The sequence below is a fragment of the Macadamia integrifolia genome, chromosome 1 (genome assembly GCF_013358625.1).
Source record: "Macadamia integrifolia cultivar HAES 741 chromosome 1, SCU_Mint_v3, whole genome shotgun sequence".
In the NCBI taxonomy this organism is placed as follows: Eukaryota; Viridiplantae; Streptophyta; class Magnoliopsida; order Proteales; family Proteaceae; genus Macadamia; species Macadamia integrifolia.
The window spans coordinates 6,730,604-6,743,833 of NC_056557.1; the positions used below are offsets into that span (position 1 = coordinate 6,730,604).

The following is a 13,230-nucleotide window of genomic DNA, read 5'->3' on the forward strand; positions in this document are numbered from 1 at the left end:
AGAAAAGCTATCCCAAGACAATCCTTTATAGCATGTATGGCTTCAAACTGCAATAAAGCCTATGCAAACCCAAGACAAATTGGTTACAACTTTAGATAGCTATTCTTTGGGTGTCCAGACATAATGTGTGATAACACAAACCATTTATTGTTTCAGTGTCAATTATTCGAGGGAGATGGATGTGGGGGATCAGTGAATACTGCCTAGCTGGGAGTAGGAGCTGCATACTTGCGTCCCAGTTTTAACAATGGAGGGGTCAGACTTGGCCGAATTGAAAGGGAAGAACCAAATGTTGCTATAGCAGGTTAAACCCAGAAAATTTCACTATCATCTCATAAGCTCCAAGAAGCAGGTAAGGTTACCAAAGAAACTTTTAATAGAGGTGTAAGGTTGTCTCTGCATTTCAAGAGAGTTTATGAATAAATTGAACACTCAGGAACCGAGGAGGAACTAGTCATGTCCATGGTGAGCGTTAGGATGGAAGAATGAGCCTCATGTCTTGCAGCAAAATTTTGAGCAGATCAGTTTTATTCATGTCCCTAGATAATACCAACATGGCACCTAATCTTTTGCTTTGATTTATACATGCCTCTAGTTGCTACAATTTATATATTAGCTTTTCAATGCGAAGCAAGCCAGCTAAAGTATTATATATATATATATATATATATATATATATATCCTTTTAGGTGAAGGAAGCCTGCAACAAGGCACCAAAATAAGAGGTCAAGCAAAATAAACACAAGAGTACCCCACTTCGACTGAACCATGGCCTGCAATACAACTTCCTGCCATTTACCTGCAGATCAATTTTGAATTTAGTTCAGTACTTACTGACAGATGGATATGCCTAATATAAAAGCAGGATAAAAGCTAGGTTTAAAAGGAAGGGAAAAGGGAAAAAAGAAGTGTAGTTGAAATAACTACTGTAGATCTAATAACAAGGTTGTTTCTGAATTTCATCTCAATCATTTTATATTCACTAATTAAAACTGATGGGAAGTAAGTGATTGCAACCACAGAATGAGGGGGAATGATTTATAAAGTTAGCCATTACTATATGTAGGACACTATATAAAGAATAGTCTTACCAGCGGGTACAGAATATTGACAAAAGCCAAAGCCTTGAGGTAGAGCAGCAAGAAGCATTAGAGAGCAGAACCTCTGTCAGTAGAGAGAGAGCACCTATGGAAAGAAAATTGCTTAAAAGAATCCAACTAAGTGCTGGACAAGCTAGCTAATTAAGTTTCCAATAAACGTTAACTTGTTAAAACACAACAAAAACTTAGTTGCGCACACACACACAAAGAACAAAATTATTTGATCAATTTCATACTAGAGAGAATTATTCACGAGATAAAAAAAATTAGAAATACCTGCAAATTTTAAGAATGACGTACAGCCAAACCATTGGGTTGTGGGGGAATTGGTGAAATGGGCAGCAGATCCTCAGCCTCTCTGTTTTCCATAAATCAAGGCTTATAGTGATACAATCACAGGAAGTATCTTTGGCTTCTCAACAACTCCTTGGTAGCAACTAGGCAGAAAAAATCATATTACAGTCAAACTTATAAACTTCCCAAGACTAAATTATAAACTCTACTGTGTCTTGCCATACACTCCAGAAGGGAGGAGAAAACTGTTGAAGGGGACCTGATTTATTGGCGCTTGAAAAGAATTTCATTGAGAGGTAAGAATATGTGTCTCATTGCCAGATCTGTACATCTTGTTGGTTTTAAGTTGAGGGAGCTGCAAACAATAATTTCTGCTGGAAAACCTGGAGACAAGGAGTAGTGATGTTGATGATGATGAAACGATCATAATATTAGTGGTTGTGTAAAAGTTTCTTATTTTTTTCTTTAAGACCCCAAGGAGAGTTGAATTCATGACCTAATTTTGAAGTGTTGGTCTATGCCAACTGAGCAACTCCCTTGGGGTGTGGTTGTGTAAAAGTCACAAGAAAATCAGAGTACTTCTTTAAAGTGCTCCAACTCCGGCCTTAGTTCACCTTCAACATCTTTCACTGTCTGGTGCACTATACCAGGTGGCAAAGGTTGATCAGTTATTTTTCTCAGTACCTTCCAATTCAACATAAATGAGAAACTGAGAAGCCAATTCTTGAAATCCTTTGTCTTAGGTCCACTTACATAATGATATGAGTAATAGATGGCAGTATGGTACAGACACTCATTAAACTGTAAGGAATTCCAGAATGAGACTGCAAGGAAATTCTTAAACATAAGAGTTGTTTAATTTACAAAAGCACTTCAATGTCTTTCAATATTACCCTAATGCACTATTGTTTTGTTATTTGGTAACTTGTAGCCACTAGGAGTAGTCTTAGAATGCTAGTAACTCCTATCTGAACATACAACCTTTTTAATGTCACTGAATTATAATGTCTGCCATATCTGTAGTCATGAGAATCCTACTTAGTGAGTAGCAGCACAAATATACAGAGACACCAATAAATAAAAAGCAGCATTAAGGTCTCAATGTGAAATGACTACCACAAATCTCAAGGTGAGAGCTATCAAAAACACTAAAATCTTTCCCCAACCTCCACCCTCCGCCCTCAACCCAGGAAAGAATGGAGGAAAAATACAGATTTTTCTTAATTGTGAGCTTTCGGTCCTTGCCAGCCGAGCTACCCCCTTGGCTTATTTCCTATCCACTTTGTTTGTGCCCTTCTTCCTCTTACTTCCAATGTTGCATGCTAGTGGTCATTCTGTAAAATGACTGCCATTCTATAAAATAAGAGAGTGACAAAGCAAAGCATAGCCAATAGAAAACATGTTCTCACTTATAAGTGAATACATCCATAGTTTACCATCCTGACAAATCACTAAGCACATATGCACTGAGAAAGGGATGCCTTTCAAGTAGCGTTGACCCAGGATCACATATACCTTGGTAATATGGTCTTATGGTAGCTGTTTTTACCGATAGACATTCCAATGTTACGAAGCAAACATGCATCTTCAAGATATTCAATATCTGCTTCATCCAAGGAGATTGCACATTTAGTTTCACAGTGAGTAAGAACATCACAAAGATCTCCTGTGGAAACCCATTAGTGGTGATACAATCTTAGGGAGCTTCAGGGAAATTCTATAATAAAGAAAATGTAAAACAGATAAAAAAAAATACTCCTGTGTAGAATTACTGGATTACACTCAAAAAAAAAAAAAAAAAAAAAAAAAAAAAAAAAAAAAAAAAAAAAAAAAAAAAAAAAAAAAGAAAAAAAAAAAAAACTAAATTCAGATTACAACCTTAACTCAAAGGGGAAACATGACAATCAGAGTGGTTACGGTTATACCCTAGTGATGTCCGCACAGGCGCACAGCTGATTTTATCTTCTTCTCATTGTTAAACCTTGTTGAAAGGTGAGCAACAGATCGCCATCTGGCATTCACATTGATGTCATAATCATCGCAAGCAGTAGCTAGGATTTCTGAAATGATCCCTTCTCCTAATGCATAACAAGAAACTTGCATCTCAGCAATGTCAAGAGTCTCAAAAATCTCGGACAACAGAACTGCACCGGCGGTAATAAACTCTGACCGCCTCCTGAAAAACCCAGCTTTCCTTGCTGCCAATATCCCGCCACCATCCAAACAGCACAGCCTCTCAGCAACGGCATGAAGTTCCTCCCGCCTGAATCTCCAATCCCTTCTGAATTCCGATAAGGATACAAGGGCATTCGTCAAGCCTTCACTGTATCCACGGAAAATAGCGTTCTCAATGGAGCGAACTGTTCCAGATGAACCAACGGCAATCTCAAACCCGACCTCCCTGACCTTCTCAATCAGTCCAGACTCCAGTAGAACGGAACGTATATGGTTCCGCAACTCTAAGAGTTCGCCGTTCTTAACAAAAGCCTCCGTTAAAGTAACATGCCCTAGCTTCAATGAAGTCGCAAAAAGAACCTTTCCCTGCTTGCCTATAACGAATTCAGTGGAACCACCACCGATGTCAACAGTTAATACAGTTCTATCGTAAACCGGTAAGAATTGAAGAACGCCAAGATAGACAAGCCGAGCTTCTTCCTCCCCAGACAATACGTCCACCTCAAACCCTACTTCTTCTCGAACCCTTGACAGGAATTCAATTTTGTTGGAAGATTCTCGCACAGCGGAGGTGGCGACAATCTTGGTCTGATGAATTCGCTGCCTCTGCAATACCTGACCAAATTTCCGCAACGCAACAATAGCTCGGTGTTGGGCTTCGGAGGATATGGTAGATTCTTCCGCATTCATTCCACGGCCGAGGAGAACGGGCTTCTTGAAGCGATTAACCGCAAGGAACCTACCATTTGGGCCTGCTCGAACCACCAGCATCTTGAATGAATTGGTCCCCATGTCAACCGCAGCGAGAAGTTCGGAGGAACTTATAGGGTTGGAGAATTCAATCGCCATTGTTCCTTGTGGCTTGTGCTTTTCTTCAACTTTTACTTCCTTCCCTCCCTGCAAAGCTCACTCTGAATACGAATTACGAATCAAAATCTCCGTTGCCTGTCATGAAAAACCGTATTAACTCACAATTCGCTATCCAATTGATATTTTCTGGGCAACATTTGGCGAGAACTGATTTATTTAGGGGATTCCAGGGAGAATTGGCTGCCACGAACAATATATTATGGCATGAGTAGCGCCTGCCTCATCCTGCATCCTCCCCCGTCCTCCGTTCATGCGTTCGAATGTTTTTAGGCTTTCAGCAGTAATCCATGAAAATTTGTCAATAGGCAAGTGAGAAAATCCAATACATGCTGGCCACTACCCACCCTCTTGTGGAAGTGCAACGCTCCCATGTCTCTCTCTCCTCTCCTCCCCTCATATAAGGAGGATAGTGAGAGAGAGAAACTTTGCCGGTCTGGTGCAGGCAACACTAGCACGCGGGTGTATCTTCAGTGCATAAAACAGGGGATAGTGCAGTCATTTCGTGCCTTGCACAGTCTGAAATCCTGGGGTTTCCTCCGGCTAGACCGATAGGATTTCTTTTTTTTTTGCTATACAAAATCTTGAGGGGAGGGAAATACAAACGCAATTAGAGGGTATTTTGAAAAATACCAAAACCTAAGAGAGTAAGAGGATATTTGTGAACTTAGGGGAAGTGAATTATGCCATTTCTTTGACTCCCAACAGAGGGTTGCAGCCAAGTGGTAGCAGCCAAACTTTTTCACAGGAACTACACTGTGCCCACATGTGTTGGTATCTTCCATGCCAAGCCAATGGATGCACATGAGAAAGAGTTCACATCCTCTGCAGTGAGCATTGGATGGCTGAGAGCATCTGGACATGCGCCTAGTTATCCAATGCTCACTGCACGGATGCACTGGCTGCAAACAATTTTCACACCATGGGAAAACCTACCATTCCTATAAAAGAAGGGTCAGGTGGATTGAGATTGTCAAGGCATGAAGGTAAGAGAGAATGTGAGATGGAGTGTAGAGAATGTGAGATGAAGTGTAATACCAACACTGCGCGCATCATTTTTTTCAAACCCTAAATACTCTTTTCCATCATTTGATTTGTGGGTAAATCTATTAAAAAAAAAAAATTCTATTACCTAGCTGATTTACCCATTGGTGATTGGAATCACTATCAACATCCTAGTTTTTGCTAATAGAAATGTCAGAAGGGTAATTTAATGAAGGGAGAGGGTTCATTGAGCAAGTGCAAAGACTAGTGGACCAATGAAGAGAGACGAAATAATAGTACATGGGAGGGTAGTGAGGTCATTTCATGTGAAGACGAGAGCAAAAGAGATAGAGAGCATGCTAATGCACCCTCCCTAGTGGCTGAGAACCTTCTCCCTTGACACATTTCATGTGAAGACGAGAGCAAAAGAGATAGAGAGCATGCTAATGCACCCTCCCTAGTGGCTGAGAACCTTCTCCCTTGACATAAATACCCAAAACACGTCAGGAATATACAGACTAAAATCCTAAATCACTGCACAGTTTCTTTACAATCATAAAGGTTGCCCCTCCTAAAAGTCCTAGACTCAATTTTCCAATGGCAGGGTGGAGCATCATGCAATATGCTACAGGACTAGCTCTTCTCCATGGAGCATGAAACACATCCCTGATCACCTCTACATTTTCTTATTACCCTCCTCAAACTAGCATGTCAATCCATTATTTTGGTCCTACAAAAAAAAAAAAAAAAATCCACTATCCTGGCCCATAGTCCTTTTTTGTCCTACATCACTGGAATCCAAATATTCTAACACAGATTAGTGAAAAAAAAAAAAAAAAAAGACTTTTTTTGAAAAAGAGAGAGGGACACATTAACTCATCAAGACTTTTGTCCTTCTATGTTTTTTCTCCCCTTTTCTTTTCTTACCTTTCAAACATAGCCTCAGTGCTGCAATTCTTTGGCTGACACCAATTAATGTCAACTTCTAGGTTAAGTACAACTGAAAGCCAAACCACATGAAGTCCAAACCAACTGATAAGTTACTCTTGAAGATCCTTTATTGTTGCAGTTTTGGAGCTAATACACAAAAATTCACCTCTGCTGCACTACATAAATTCTAGATATCATTTATGCATTCCTTCTACTTCTTTGATGAGTATTAAGTATTCCTCCCACAGAATCATCAAAGCTTGAGACACCCTTCGCCATCCACGAGCTTACCTATTTTCTGTGCAGCAGCTTCCAGTGTAGCATCATTCTTGCAGAAAGCAAACCTAATATATCTCCTCTGGTAGTTCTGACCAACCAAAGATAATCCAGGTGAAGAGAAATTACTGTGAAAAAATCCACAGCCAGGTACAGCTGCCACCCCGGCTTTCCTTATCAATTCTGTAACAAAATCTATCTGAAAAACATAATTATTGTAATTAATCCACTGATAAAGTTTTCTAACATTCTCAAGGATATTGAAAAAGAAAGGGGGAAAAACTGAAACCTTCAGTTTTTCTATCATTATGACGATTTTTTAAAAATCCATTGTTGCCTCCTGGGGGTTTAATTTGGTAACTACATATAAAAGAGCCAGGTTGCACAGCAGTACAACACCCTACCACATAAGGAAAACTTTCTACGTTGTATCAGCCTATCAGGCACCCACCCAACTCATAAATGTCTCTGTTTCAACGATGGGCAAATGAGATGAGAGATGTTACAACATCTAAATGTCCTGACGAAATAGGATGACATGAAAGGCTTATGAGAAAATTTAAAAGACAAGCAAGACACTGTTTTCTTGTTATTACTTATAAAATAACTAGCATTGCTAACCAGTACTGATACTTCAACCAGAAAGTAATAGGGGAAACATAGACAATGTTGGAGGACAAACTTGTCTGTAGGAACCAAAGACTGCTACTTTGGGATAAAGTTATGCTATCACGAATCATGACCCACAGAGGGACAACTATTCATATTTCAAAATCGCTGAATGCAACAATGAAAAACAAGATTTGCTTCACAACGTTTTGAACCTTTGGGGTATAACCTGAGTTTCCAGAGTAGACTTATCATAATTTCATCCTCTCAGGCTTCAGAGTATGACTTATGTTTGGGATAGAGAATAGGAGGGCCAGCATAAGAATCAAACTTGAACAACAGATTTACATGTATTAAAGGTACATTAATCATGTAAAGAAATCAAAATGACTGCTAGAGGCTCAATTGGATGGAGAATAATTACTATTAGAAGTTTATGTTTGATGACCATGCAAAGCGGCAATAACAACATTCCCTATGTCCAAAAAAAGACTAATGATGTGACCTGCTTCTTACATTTTGTTCAAAACATTTGCTCTTAAAGCAACCTATTAGTGTTTCAGGAAAAATCAAGACAGCCTAAGGATCAACCTTTAATTTTTTATGTAAATAAGAGATTTTATTAAAGGGAAAAGAGGAACACCCAGAAAGAAAAGAAAGTATAATGGCCTTAGTTCAGTGGGCCACAAGAAAACTCACCTCTATTAGAAAAAAGAAAATTTGACTAAATTGAAGTCTTAACAAATAGAATCCTAAAATTTTACTTACCCTTTAGCTCTGGCAACCAGCAGATTGGCTGGAAGCATGAAATTATAAAATGCTCAACCATTACAAGCAAGCCAGATGTTCCAAAGAACCACTACCGTAATGAGAGTATTATTTATTGCCTCTATAACTAATTAATGAAATAGTTCTCCCTTTAAGGAGTCTCTTACAATGCTTTGGGCAGCCCATGTGACAACCAACAGGATCCTAACAGCTCCCATAAATTTCATGAGCAGTGTACAATACCAGTAAGTGGGGTAATCATGATTTATTTAAGAACTTAACTCTTGGTTTTGCATTATTCAGATCCACATAAATTTCAACAATTATCAAGTTTTTTTTTTTTTTTGGGGTGTGTGTGTGTGTGTGTGTGGAAGTAGGATGAGAGACATTATTAATGGGCTATTCCTTTAAAAACAAATGCTTTCAAGCAAAAGAAGAGGGGAAGGGAGGGGGAAAAAAGAGAGAAAGATACAATGAACATTAGTTGTAAAGTACTATTTTCCAATATCAAACTGGCACTTTAATGGAGATTATGTCCTGCATGAAAATAACTAAATAAGTTATCTCACCAGCCCCCTCCTATCTGTCTCTTGGGATCATGACTACAAATTCTGGAATAACCAAAAGAAAAAGGCATGTGGAGAAGGAACATACGTCAGAAAGAATGCACTCCTCAGGAAGTTCTGCAAATACAAAAAATGAACCTTGAGGCTTGAACTGAATCTTGAAACCAACGCTGCATAACATCTTGACAATGTAGTCCCTTTTTGATTCATATGCCTAAAAGACCAAAAACCAATTTCACATAAATTTTTTGTTAACATTTTTTGCGAGCAAGCTGTGTAGTGTGGAGTAGGCTAAGGGTGGTATCCATCTCACTAGCTTGGCCAACTCATAATGAGTAATTCGTTTCAACGAGTTACAGTTGTAGTGATTATCACTTAATGGAGCTCACTCTTCTCAAGGATTCATAATATTCTGGTGAACATGTTAGAGCAGTCAAGGCAGCTTCTTGGAAAGGTGCAGGAGCTGAATCTGTGATTTTAACATGGATGTTTCTAAGTGCAGAAGCAATACATGCTGGAGCGATCGCCCAACCAATTCTCCAACCTGTTAAACTTCACGCCACCAGTAAAACAATGGGGAACAAAAAGGATAAAAAATTGCAACCACATATACCATGAGTTGTGAACTAGTTTCAACAGAGTGATCATCCAGATCAAGTAAATTGATATATATATATATATATTCAGGAGTTAAGGATGCTTACCAGTAACACTAAAAGTCTTCGACAATGAAGAAGTGATGATTGTACGCTCCTGCATTCCTAAAATAGAGGCAAGGGATATATGCTTCTCCATGTCAAATGTTATATACTCGTACACCTGTATTAAAATACCAAATCTAAAAATATGAATAAAGTTCTTTTTAGATGGAAAATGAAGAACAAGACAAAAACTATTTCTGTCAAGTTTTTATCAGCAGGGTAACCAATGCAACACATAACACTGGTGGGGAATGTACACAATTTTGGGTGAGATCAATATAAAAAATTTGAGGCATTTGAGTTAGGATGAGAAGTCAGACTATTAGGCAACTAAAACATTTCAAACTATTGGTAAAATTGAAATAGTGCTAATTTCATGAGGTTATTGAGGCCGTGACCATTAGCCATTGAAATACTCCCAATTAATCATATTCTTTGATCCCAGATTCTCCAAAATTGGAGTTGTTTATGTCTCCCACTTCACTTTATCAACATATGCAAAACCTAAGTTCTGCACCTGGTGTTCCCACCATCATAAGAGATATACTTCAATAAATAAGGGAATATGCAATTTTTTTTTTTTTCTCCCTTTTCTGATACCATTACCTACCTTATTCCATTGGCAGTTAATAGTCATTGGCAAATCCCCACTCATATCAAAATCACTGTAAATTGGGCCAAGCTGGACCAGCACAAAATCAGTATGGTTCAGGTACATTCTAGGTAGGGCGGACTCAGGGCAGGTTTGAGCCTGAATTCAGGCCAAAACCTTTATAGGCTAAACTAAATCCAGCTCACATCAAGCCAGGCCAAGTGCAGAAGGCTTCAGACCAGCCCAAACTTCATAAGATTGCAAAAAGACCAACAATGATTTGCGGAGCTGAAGGGCAAACAGAACACGTACATATGATAAATGTAGTTAAGATGAGGTTTCTGCCATTGTGATGAATGAGAAGCAATAAAAAATTAAGACGAGGGTCAATGGATGTAAAGATGCAGAAAAGTCGAGTGAAGAAAAAGAAGGCCCATGGATGTCAAGTTGCAGGAAAGTTGAAGGAGAAGGCCAATGGTTTTGGCTATGTGCAACTATGACTAATAAGTGCACCAACAAGGAGTGATATGGCAAGTTGGAGGTGTCTTAAGGACAAGAGGAAGGTCAGAAGCAATTTGCATTGAAGTGTTGAGGAAAAGAAATTTATTACTTATGAGTTTAGATCACATATGGCCTTAAAAATGGCAAAACAGGATTCATGTTAAGGACCCCACCAAGTAGTCAGCATAAGTCTTGCTACGCTGAGTTTTATGGGCAGGTGACAATGAAATTTTGGGCCAGCCTGCTGAAACCTTGGGCCACAGGGCCAAAAATCAGGTTGCGTTTACCTGCCCCACTGTGCAGTCCTAAATAATGAAACTGAAAATTGATGTACTACTATACTTAAACAGATACCTTGTTGTTCTCATTACAGTTACTATTACTTGAACTTAAATTTAAAATATCATTTACAATATAACAGAATGCTAATTAAATTTTACACAACCATCAAAGATCTAAACACAAATTTCCACCTTCCACTGATTCAGAAGTCTATTAGATTCTAGTTGCAAAATCACAAAAGCAGCCAAACAAACCATTCTCACGTTAAAAAAGATAAGCAGGAGTTTCATACTTCATCTGTTATAGCCAAGCAATCCATGTCACGGCAAACTCCAGCAATGGCTTCAAGCTCGTCCTTGGAAAATACTTTTCCAGTCGGATTGTGAGGGCTGTGTCATTCTATATTAGTTCATTTGCTTCTTTTAGAAAACCAAAAGCAGTTTCACACACCCAAAAGTAAAACTTGAGATTAAAATATATTCAGGAGGATTTCTGCAATGGTCTTAAATTCAAACAATTTATATAATATAACTAGAATTTATGAAGTGCATTTTGAGTACATCATGGATCCAATCAACCACAAAGAATTCATAAAGGGAAAGCACTATAAGAATTAAGAAATGAGGGGAACGAGTACAAGTTAACAAAGTTAAGGATTTATCTCAAGCATTGTGTATTTGCGTAGCCTGTGGAAAAAAGAAACAAATAGATGATGGAACTAAAATTAGCTTAATTATCATATGATCGCATATTTGCACCTCTTATCCAAGTCCAGCTCATGACATAAACATGTAAAAGGCTGAGCAGGAACTTAACTGGTAAATCCCCGGTAAGTTATCCACCTTACTTTGTAGTTCACAAGTCATGATAAATGGCTAACATCCTGACCTTGTTTATCAAATATCTAGAAGTTAGTCTTCAAACAGTCATGGCTTAAAAGTTAAACCTAATTCATGTCAATACTATTTAAGCTTGATTTGGGGAGCTCATTCCTGTAATTGAGTTGCGGATGGAATTGGTAAGAGAAGGAGCAGGATAGATCAAGCTTGACTTTGGGGAGTTCATTCCTGCAATTGAGTTATAGATGGAATTGGTCAGAGAAGAAGCAGGATAGATCAAAGGCCATTAGTTGGATTTGGTACCAATATTCTTTTACCAAAACAGAGTCCATGCCATTACCCTTTGCAAAAGGATGCGGCCCCCCCCCCCCCCCCCCCTCCCAGTAATCAGATTTATCTTGAGATCAACTCTCCGTTCCCATCTTATGAAGTAATCAGTGAAAGAGCCAACTCTCTCTCTCTCTCTCACTCTCTCACATACACACAGAGATCGCACTACTTACCTCAAAACAAAAACAGGGATGATAGATGCTGATTTAACCAGCCTCACATTTAATTTATCACGTCCACTCATAAGTGATTCAAGTTTCATTATGAAATTCAATTTTCTATCTAGAAGGGTTCAAACTTTTCGTTTTCATTTTCAACTTATCATAAATCAAATAGTGAGTTAAAATGAAGATGATTTTTGCTAGGACTCCTCAAAGGATCAGTCGATTGCTGCTCTAACCTGTTCAACACTACAGCCTTTGTTCGACTTGTTACAGATTTCATCAATTTGTCCCTATCCAAAGTCCAGTGAGGTGGATCCAATGACACATACACCTGATTAAATCAATTGGTTGTCAGAGTGATCAAAATCTCAGTATGAAAACTCCCACTGATCAATTTAACTATGTCAACTTAGACTGCTCACTGAAATACAAATCAAGAATACCACCTGGGGATAAAAGAAAGGAATGGCTTACAGGGATTCCTCCGGCCATAAGGATGCATGTTTCATATGTTTCATAAGTAGGATCAAACAGCAAAACTTCATCACCTTTATCTATTGCTATTAGAAACAAACAATAAAAATTAGACAATAGCAGGGTATCCAAAGGAACAAATAACAGCTTCCCAAATTCCAAACCACTGCGGAAATGAACAGTTCAGAACAAAAGCCTTAACTCGCAAACACAGCAGCTGCAAATGCCTCAGTCTGGCCACAGCATATAGCTATATCAGTAAGGGGATTTACATCTAAACCCTGCTGCAGTTTCATCTTCTCTGCCAAGTGTTTACAGATTCCTTGCACATGCCTTTCATCACCATGAGTAATTTGCTCAAATCAGACATTTTGGAAAGGGAAAAAATAGCTAAAAACGAAGCAGGGGAGAAGATGATGCGAATAAATGTCTGAACTGACCTGTACTGATTGAAGTCAGAATTAATGGCTGAAATGGCGGCTTCTTTGATATGGATAGGTGCGGGAAAATCGGGGAATCCCTCGGCAAGGTTAATTGCATTGCATCTCTGCGACAGATGTGAGAGCTCTTGTATCGGGGAGGGCTTTAGTGTTTGAGCAACTTTAGAGAGCTTCTCTTCCATTCCTGCTCTGTAATCTTATCCACAAATTTCAAAAGATTCTGCATTTTATAACTTCAAGCGTCAATAGTAAGTAATTAAAAAGAAAAAATTCTATCATTTGATTCATTTCCCTATGCTTATCCTATATTTAACTTTAACTCTCTGTACTCAAAAGTC

At 38.6% G+C, this 13,230-nt stretch overlaps 2 protein-coding genes across 8 annotated transcripts; both read right to left on the bottom strand.

Annotated features, from left to right (window-relative positions):
* Positions 1-530: 530 nt before the first annotated feature.
* On the bottom strand, positions 531-4,839 carry LOC122078562 (exopolyphosphatase-like). 5 transcript variants are annotated; one of them, XR_006140111.1, is made up of 5 exons: positions 3,320-4,839; positions 2,910-2,997; positions 1,377-1,777; positions 1,092-1,185; positions 531-799 (listed from the first exon to the last, which is right to left on the bottom strand). XR_006140111.1 is itself a non-coding variant. In XM_042644610.1 (2 exons), exon 1 carries the CDS (start codon positions 4,416-4,418, stop codon positions 3,321-3,323), a length of 1,098 nt encoding a protein of 365 aa, XP_042500544.1. In that variant the 5' UTR covers positions 4,419-4,839; the 3' UTR covers positions 782-799; position 3,320. The 5 variants fall into 5 exon arrangements, 1 of the variants encoding a protein (XP_042500544.1); XR_006140116.1 differs by lacking the exon at positions 2,910-2,997; XR_006140117.1 differs by lacking the exons at positions 1,377-1,777; positions 2,910-2,997.
* Positions 4,840-6,437: 1,598 nt separating this feature from the next.
* On the bottom strand, positions 6,438-13,213 carry LOC122078546 (kynurenine--oxoglutarate transaminase-like). Of its 3 annotated transcripts, none has more exons than XM_042644578.1 (9): positions 12,893-13,213; positions 12,655-12,785; positions 12,453-12,532; positions 12,215-12,309; positions 10,938-11,034; positions 9,274-9,388; positions 8,959-9,113; positions 8,658-8,783; positions 6,438-6,825 (listed from the first exon to the last, which is right to left on the bottom strand). In XM_042644578.1, the coding sequence occupies exons 1-9, from the start codon at positions 13,072-13,074 to the stop codon at positions 6,604-6,606; spliced, it is 1,203 nt and encodes a 400-aa protein (XP_042500512.1). In that variant the 5' UTR covers positions 13,075-13,213; the 3' UTR covers positions 6,438-6,603. The 3 variants fall into 3 exon arrangements, with proteins under 3 accessions (XP_042500512.1, XP_042500519.1, XP_042500504.1); XM_042644585.1 differs by having other exon boundaries at positions 6,438-6,717; positions 12,453-12,538; XM_042644570.1 differs by having other exon boundaries at positions 12,453-12,538.
* Between the last annotated feature and the right edge of the window lie 17 nt (positions 13,214-13,230).